The sequence below is a fragment of the Pterocles gutturalis genome, unplaced genomic scaffold (genome assembly GCF_000699245.1).
Source record: "Pterocles gutturalis isolate BGI_N339 unplaced genomic scaffold, ASM69924v1 scaffold9537, whole genome shotgun sequence".
In the NCBI taxonomy this organism is placed as follows: Eukaryota; Metazoa; Chordata; class Aves; order Pterocliformes; family Pteroclidae; genus Pterocles; species Pterocles gutturalis.
This window is the reverse complement of record NW_010112737.1, coordinates 1-7,634: the sequence shown is the minus strand read 5'-3', so window position 1 is coordinate 7,634 and position 7,634 is coordinate 1. Positions and strand designations below refer to the sequence as shown.

General features: G+C 40.0%; 1 protein-coding gene and 1 long non-coding RNA gene across 2 annotated transcripts; one reads left to right on the top strand and one right to left on the bottom strand.

The window, feature by feature from the left end:
* Positions 1-355: 355 nt before the first annotated feature.
* Positions 356-1,210, top strand: LOC104460376. Its single transcript, XR_727557.1, has 3 exons — positions 356-441; positions 849-1,078; positions 1,174-1,210. It is a non-coding gene; the product is annotated as an uncharacterized LOC104460376 (long non-coding RNA).
* A 493-nt stretch (positions 1,211-1,703) lies between these two features.
* Positions 1,704-5,319, bottom strand: MTIF3 (mitochondrial translational initiation factor 3). The gene is made up of 3 exons (XM_010074175.1): positions 4,857-5,319; positions 3,281-3,426; positions 1,704-1,986 (listed from the first exon to the last, which is right to left on the bottom strand). The coding sequence occupies exons 1-3, from the start codon at positions 5,317-5,319 to the stop codon at positions 1,774-1,776; spliced, it is 822 nt and encodes a 273-aa protein (XP_010072477.1). The 3' UTR covers positions 1,704-1,773.
* Positions 5,320-7,634: the final 2,315 nt, after the last annotated feature.

Below are 7,634 nucleotides of genomic sequence, written 5' to 3'. Positions count from 1 at the left end.
TGGAAAGGACCTCTGGAGGTCATCTGGTCAAACTACCTGCCAAAGGCGGGGTTAGTTAGACCAGGTTGCTGAGGGCTGCATCTAGTCAAGTTTTGAATGTTTCCAGGCACAAGGATTCCACAAGCCTCTCTGGACAACTTGTGTAGGTGATACAAGGTTTCTTCCTTAAACCTGTTAGGATTTTCTCATGTTGCTAATTTGTGTTCAAAGCCTCTTGTCCCATCACAGTGCAGTATAGGAGGAGAGAAGGAATACTACCCTTTAGTTTTCAAACACTAAAGGTGGAGTTCCCCCTTGTAAAACTGGACTGTGTTTGCCAAAACCTTTGTGATTGTAAACATCTGTCCTGTTCAACAGGCTATGCATGCAAGAAAGAAAACTGCTCATACACTGGAAAAACTTGGACAGAGCTTCTGAAACATAATAAGGAAAGTCACAGAGGTACACTCCAAATGCTTCAGTAAATATAACTTAACTTTTGATACAAATAGAAAACAAATGCTAATTTGAAAAGGCCTTGCTGGAATTCATTGCATCGATTTGTCCTTGTGTCTAGACAAACTTGTTTATTAACGCTTTATTGGTAAAATGGTTGTCACTGGCTAGACCTTGAACTGATTAAAATGCTGCTTAGTATACTAACTTTGCTTTGTAATCCAATTAATGGAAAATTGTATAATGTAGGATTTCAGATCGGGATAATTAATACTGCATTATTATCTTCCACTGTCTGACTTCCTTGAATTTCATGTGGATCTTAGCATTGTTCTAGAGGACTGCTAGGTTTTAATTCTGAGCTCCTGTAAGAAGCTGTTAATTTGTAATGTGCCTGTCTCTTTCCCACTCAGAAACAATAGTTTGCAGTGAGTGTTACAAAACTTTTAAACGGAAAGATTACCTCAAGCAGCATCAAAAAACGCACGCTGGGGAGAGGGAAGTCTGCCGCTGCCCAAGAGAAGGATGCGGGAGAACTTACACAACTGTATTTAACCTTCAAAGCCATATCCTCTCTTTTCATGAAGAGAAAAAACCATTCTCTTGTGATTATCCAGGCTGTGGAAGAGTGTTTGCAATGAAGGTAAATATTTTTAAACTGTCCTAATCTGAATCACATAATGTAGAATGATAAACCTAACTCTTTTTTTTCTTTCTTCCTGATCTTTGTAACTGTAGCAGAGCCTAGCAAGGCACAAGGTTGTACATGATCCTGAAAAGAGAAAGCTGAACTTGAAAGTAAGTTATACTCTTGAAAAAGTCCTTTCAATCCTACCCTGTCACTTCAGAGGAGGGTAAACTTTGTGTTTTAGAATGTGACTTCAAGCAGGAAAACAGCCCAGCTATCTACTTAATTTGGGAGATTCTTAGTTTCTGAAGCTCCTTTAAATAACGCAGTGCTGGCCTATTAATGGATTTCTTCCCCCACCCCGCCAGGTAGCCTTTGCTCCATAGAGAGTTGCTAATTAGTTGCTCATTCTGGATTTATTTTTGCCAGGCAAAGCATTCTCGTCCTAAGAGAAGCTTAGCCTCTCGTCTGAGCGGCTACATTCCTCCTAAAGCACAGCCAGGAAAGGATGGGGTTGTGACAGAAAGCAAGGCAATGGATAAGTCTATGGAAAATGAAATACCAACTGTTGAAATTCTCACTCTGCAGTAAGCATTACCCGAGACAACTTTTTTCATGGAATGACCAGTGCAAAGCTCAACAATAACTTTATTAGGTTCATAGTCTTTTTTTAAATAAGAAATTTCTATTGTTTATACCTCTTCATAAAGTCACTGATGCAACTCACTTGACTTCAGATCTTCATTTTCATTCTTCTTTATTGTACTGTGTTTCTCTTTTTCCATCTTCTGGTGTGCTTTCAACTCTTTGTCAGACATGTGTCTCAAAGTACAGGTACTCACTCCTTCTCTAGTAACTTTTGGCTTGGAAAGATAAGTGGCTTTGTCAGAGACAGTCTCCAAAATCTGATCAAAAAGCATGAACTGAAAAGAAGGAGAAAAACAGGGACTAAATGCACAAACACATGTAGAAAAATATTTCAGGCTCTGCGGTAATGACAGTATCTCCTGCTTGTGGTTTAGCTATTAGGTAAAACCAGGTAGTTGCTAGTCCTGGTTTGAGCAGTTCAGCTTGTCCTTTCCTAACCATTTGTTCTTTACTCATAAGCTGGTTTAGGAAAGTCAGCAGAGGGATTAAGCCATTCTTTAACACTTAGGCTGAATTCCTGACTTAGCCTGTTTTGCTGTTTAAAGGTGTCCATGGAAGTGGACTGCATAGGACTCCTCCCCACCCACCTCTTCCACTAGATTCGGGCGTATTAATATGGGGCTTTCCTCTTACGGGGCAGTATTTTTCCAAAGTTAGCAGAACGTGGTAGTATTGAACTGAGTGATACAGTGCATTCATATAACACGCTGAACTCTTGAGCTCATAATTAAGCTCCTAAATTTAAGGACAACCTAAAGCTGGACTGTGTAATGAAATGTTCTGCTCCCTCCCGTATGCAGTTCTTCCTCCTGCTGCCCTTTCCCTGTGAATTCAGCTTCCTATAAAAAGTTTTGTTCCTTTTGGATGAAGTGATATCACAATTTTTTCCATCAATTTAGTAGAGAGCATCATCAAGGAAACCTAGTTCACTACACACACATTAAAAGGAAGAAAAAAATCTTACATGGAATCTTTATTAAAAAGCCATTTGTGCAAGTGACAATGAAGACAAGTCTCAAGGTCCTACAATTATACTAGCAAGTTGCACCAGCTCCCAAACATCTTTATAGATGTTTACTTAGCCAGTTGTGGAACATCGTTCCACACAGCAGTAGAAAACTGACCTTAGCCACAGTTGCATAAATGCATCTTCAGAAGAACAGTTAGGTTATTGAAATAAACCATCTATAATATAGCAGGTTTTTTTAAACCTTCCTGTTAAAACTTTTCAGTGAGTGAGCTGGCTTAAAGCATAGATAGGAAAACTTCACCAGCCCAGTCAATAAAGTGGTGCTGCAAAGGAATAGGAACTTCTCAGAGTCTGCTGTCAAAGCCAGTGTTATAACTGCATTCCTAAGAAAGCGTGGTATTTGAATTGTCTCTATCAGACTATTTTTCTAGAACTGCAGGATTTGAATAGATGGAGCTTAGGTGGGGCAACTATTACTTTCATGGGACCTAGACCTTCACTTATTTTAGCAGTACATGATAATACTGAAAACGTGGCAGTACTGAATAGTAGACTTATTTCCTGAGATGGATTGGTCCCACTTTCAGGAGTCCACTTACCATGTCTGTATTGCTATTTCGTGCTTGCCGGATGGTAACCTTAACATTGTATTTCTTTTCAATCCACTGGGCTATCTGTTTAGTCTTCGTCTCTAAGTCATTCTTGGCGATAGCTGAAGAAAAGGATAACTCCTTCTGAACCACCCCTGTTTAAAATAGAACTAAAACTATGTTGGTTTAACATCTGACAAACCTGTATCAGCTGTTGTCTTTCAATAGCTTATGGTACTTTGTCTGCTTAACTCTCTTCCCCCATGCTGCTTTCTCATACACAGAGTATTCCAATCTCATTGTCTCAGCATGCACCACTTAGAAGGTGTCACTTGATATCTCACACTTGCTGCTGTAACTGCAAGACTTGAGTGCATGTTTGAGGCACACAGGGAAGTCTCTTATGGGTCAGAAGGCTTAAAGTATTCTTATTTTGATTATGGTTTAGTTCATACCACCCATAACACAGGTCTAACAAAGATAAACAGGTAAGCATTGGAATTAAAGACTTGGTGTGCAAATTCCTACATTCTGCAGATAGCATAGCTGAATTTAAAAGCTTTGAAGTTAGGTCTTCATCTCAAGCCCATTTTCTTGAATGGTGAAGTGCCATATTCAATTGGAAGTATGATGCCTTGTAATATATTTGAAAAATTTATGGTCTCTTCCTCCTTACAGATTTTCTAAAGTAGTGACCATTTGAATAATCTTTCTATAGTTTCTTTAACAGAAAGACTCACTACCTCAATAGTGCTCTCCTCTAAAATCAGAACTCTACCCAAAGCACAGATACTTTCATTAGCTTGAGGATAAGAAAAGAGGATACAAGGTCAGATGCCTTTTCCAAAACCTCTTTGCCAAACTCAGTTTGTTAAACTGCTGGAGCAGGCTGACTTAAAACATTGAAAAGTGTTCATTATTGAAAAAGTTGTTCTCTGTATAAGAAAGGGCTCTAAACTTTGTTTTTCTAGAGGCAATCTAGGAATGCCTACTGGTGACAAAATTATATTGGTGTTTCTGGTGCTCTGTTTGTACAAACTGCCTATCATTCTGTGCCTTAGCAAAAGAACAGAAATTCACTGACTCTGATGGAACCAGAGTCTACTTATATCCACTTACATAGATTTTAAATAGATTTTTTAAAAAAGCTAGCAGATGCCAATATAGTAAATCCTGAGAAGGCAATAGAAGGCTTCTCTGTGGAAGACTAGACTAATCCAAAACTTGATTTTCACCACTGTAAATCCTTAATAGCATGGACTGCAGTGACATTGCTTTGGATTTACACAAATACAAATAAGATGATTTCATCTGCACAAACCACTTTTAATACAGCATAATAGATTTTTTAAAAAAGCTAGCAGATGCCAATATAGTAAATCCTGAGAAGGCAATAGAAGGCTTCTCTGTGGAAGACTAGACTAATCCAAAACTTGATTTTCACCACTGTAAATCCTTAATAGCATGGACTGCAGTGACATTGCTTTGAATTTACACAAATACAAATAAGATTTCATCTGCACAAACCACTTTTATACAGCATTTTTCGAAGTGCACAGTGTTGTAATGTCAACAATGTACATACCTGGTTTTGGACTTGCTTTTTTCTTCTCTGCGCGTTTAAGCTGTTCTTCATGAATCTGCTGCCCAGTCATTAGTCTGTATACAGGAGGGTCTGCATTCTCATGAAGGAGAACTAGTTTCAAGTCATGTTCGTCCATAAGTCTGAGTGCCTCGGCTCGGTGCATATTTCCTAAGCTCTCTCCATCCTGGTTGATTAAGTGCAAAATCCGATGGGGAATTCTTCGCCCAACACTTCCAAATGCTGCTTTACTTTTTGTTTCTGTGTGAGATTTTTCATCTGTACAAAATGGCTGAGTAAGTCTAAACAGAATTGACTTTCTCCATTCTGGATGGTGGTACCTGACCCTAGAAAAGACCCTCTTTTGTAGGGTTTGTGTCAGAAGCGTACTGAAGAATCTTTTTGTGTATCTGTTCTCATTTCTGGTTGCTTGACATAAAAGTTTAATCATGCAAAAGGCAGTCATTCTGATGAAGCAGGGAAGAAGAAAAAACAAGTTACCCCCCCCATCAGTCAGATTCTTCTAGTTATATTAAAGAGACATGACTCCAGTTCAGTAAACCCCAGTCCTTAAAACTACTCTTTCAGACACCTAAAGTATTGACTGACTTTCTTGGTTTTTCACAAACATTACATTTAGGGTTGCACATTCCTATTTTTAGTGAGCTGATTTTTTCCAGTTACGAAAACTATTTAGATTTCTTACATACAGAAAGCATGCACCTAAGTAGCATTAATTGTTTGGAAAGTGCAATTTACTGTAGACATTTCACCAGAACCATCTAACAAAAACACCAATAATGATATTTTTGTTCTTTTTAAATTATGACAAAAGCTTGTGGGGGAAAAAAAGAGAAAAACAGAGCCATAGATAAGACTTGCCTGCAAGACATGGACAGGAAAATAAGCAACACATTCATATGCCTAAGACCCCACTTGCAAATTAAAATTTAAACTGTTAGACAGCTATCCTGGCACTGTACTCATGAAGCTACAGACTTTCAAAACAAGTCTCGAAATACACCGTGATGGTTGAAATTTGAAGACTAGTAAAACTGATCTTTGTGACTTTTCTTCCATTATGATTTTTTCCTCATTTCTCTGTGTTTTATGGAATCCCCTTGATCATTTTAGTGCACCTGACCATTATTTGCATTTTGTTCAAAACTTCAGAAATCGTCCATTTTTTAACGGCTGCAAAAACTGTTAAAGAGCAAACTGTCAAGTATTCTCTGCAGTTTTGGTATTCCACGTTAAAAAGGCAGCAAGTACAGGGAAAGCCAAAGATGATAAAGAAAACCAAAAATGTGTCATACCAGAGGAACTGACAACAGTGTGACTTCTTTTGCCTAGGAAGGAATGTGACTCCACTCTGTAAATATACAGTTATATACATATGTATATATATGTTTATCACTGTGCAAACGTATCCATGTGCATGAGTATACATGGAGAAGGTAGAACCAATCAGCAAGGATAAGGAACTATTTATAATTCTATATAGGCAGTGTTGGCCCAGGAACATTACTTGTTCATGACCTGCCTGTGAATAAACTTAAGTCTAAAGATGGGGAAATTTTGAAGCCTAAAGCAATTTCAAATTTTCACAATAGGGACAAAGCCAATGTAAACTGCTTGAAGATGGTACCACACCAGTTCCTAAACAGGGGGGGTCTGACTCGGCTGTGTGCTACAGCAGGATCCTGAACTCAGCTAGCTACAGCGCACAGAAGAGATAGGATATTCACCGCAGAGTCTAAAAACTGGTAGCTGGTAGAGCTACCATCCCTTCTTGCCCTGGGCTCTGACTTTGTGAAGTCCAGACCAGAACCACAGCCCCTGGGAAACACAGCTTCTTCTCAGTTGGGGCAACGACCCTACAACTAAACACCTACTGCCAACACACAGGTGTCTTTGTGCGTCATCAGTGCAGCCATACAAAACCCTACAAGTCCTTATTTTTAAAATGGTTTCATAAACCAGCTGCAGATTGTGCACTGCAGATTTACAGACTGTAATCTGGGTATCAGTTTGGTGCATTATAAAATACTATAATTAAATGTATCTTGTGTTCAGAAGAACCTGGCTTGCCTTTGTCCATTACCAACTTCTCCAACTAAATAACGATATCACAGCAATGAAATAATAGTTTACTTTTTAAAATGTTAGTCTTGCTCTTTATTGAAAGTCTTTTGTCTTTATTCTCCTTCATTTTTTGTTGTTATTTAAATCTACTAAATTCTGCTTTACTCGAGAAAGAAAATTACTCTTTATGAGAGGATTTTTCTCCTTATCATATGGCACGCAAGTGTATTTTGCTTCGTGTGTTTCCATGGGTTCCACAGCCCATGCAGTAGCAAGGACAGCTGACTGCTGGGGGTTTTAACGAGCAGGGGGCTACACACACCCTGGGAACCGCAGGAAAAGCAGCCAGCGCGGGTCCCGCACTCGCACGACGTGTTTTGCTGCACGCGTGAGTGCTTCAGCACCGACAGCTACGCGCAGCTGTAACGGGAGATGGTTTCCATCTCGCCGGAGTTGCCGCTGGGTGTTTCCTTGTGCTGCCTCATGCAAACGCACGCTGCAAAGGCGCTGCGTTAATTTCCCGGGTGGATTTCTGGGGGGCGCAGGGGAGATGGGCCGTGCGTGGGTGTGTGGCCGTGCCCTGCTGCGTCTGTGTTCCCAGGTGTGCGTGTGACCCCGTGACCCGGCCCGGCCGGTGCAGGCAGGCCCTGGCTGCCCGGGGAGTGCCGACCCCCCACGGCCTGGCCCAGAGTGGGC

What these genes read in the sequence shown, in the direction of transcription:
- MTIF3 (XM_010074175.1), bottom strand. Translation starts at nt 5,319, where the DNA reads ATGACTGCCTTTTGCATGATTAAACTTTTATGTCAAGCAACCAGAAAT. An exon ending in AAAAGCAAGTCCAAAACCAG is followed by an intron (nt 3,427 to 4,856) that starts GTATGTACATTG and finishes TATTTTAAACAG; the next exon opens with GGGTGGTTCAGAAGGAGTTA. An exon ending in GAAATAGCAATACAGACATG is followed by an intron (nt 1,987 to 3,280) that starts GTAAGTGGACTC and finishes CCTTCTTTTCAG; the next exon opens with TTCATGCTTTTTGATCAGAT.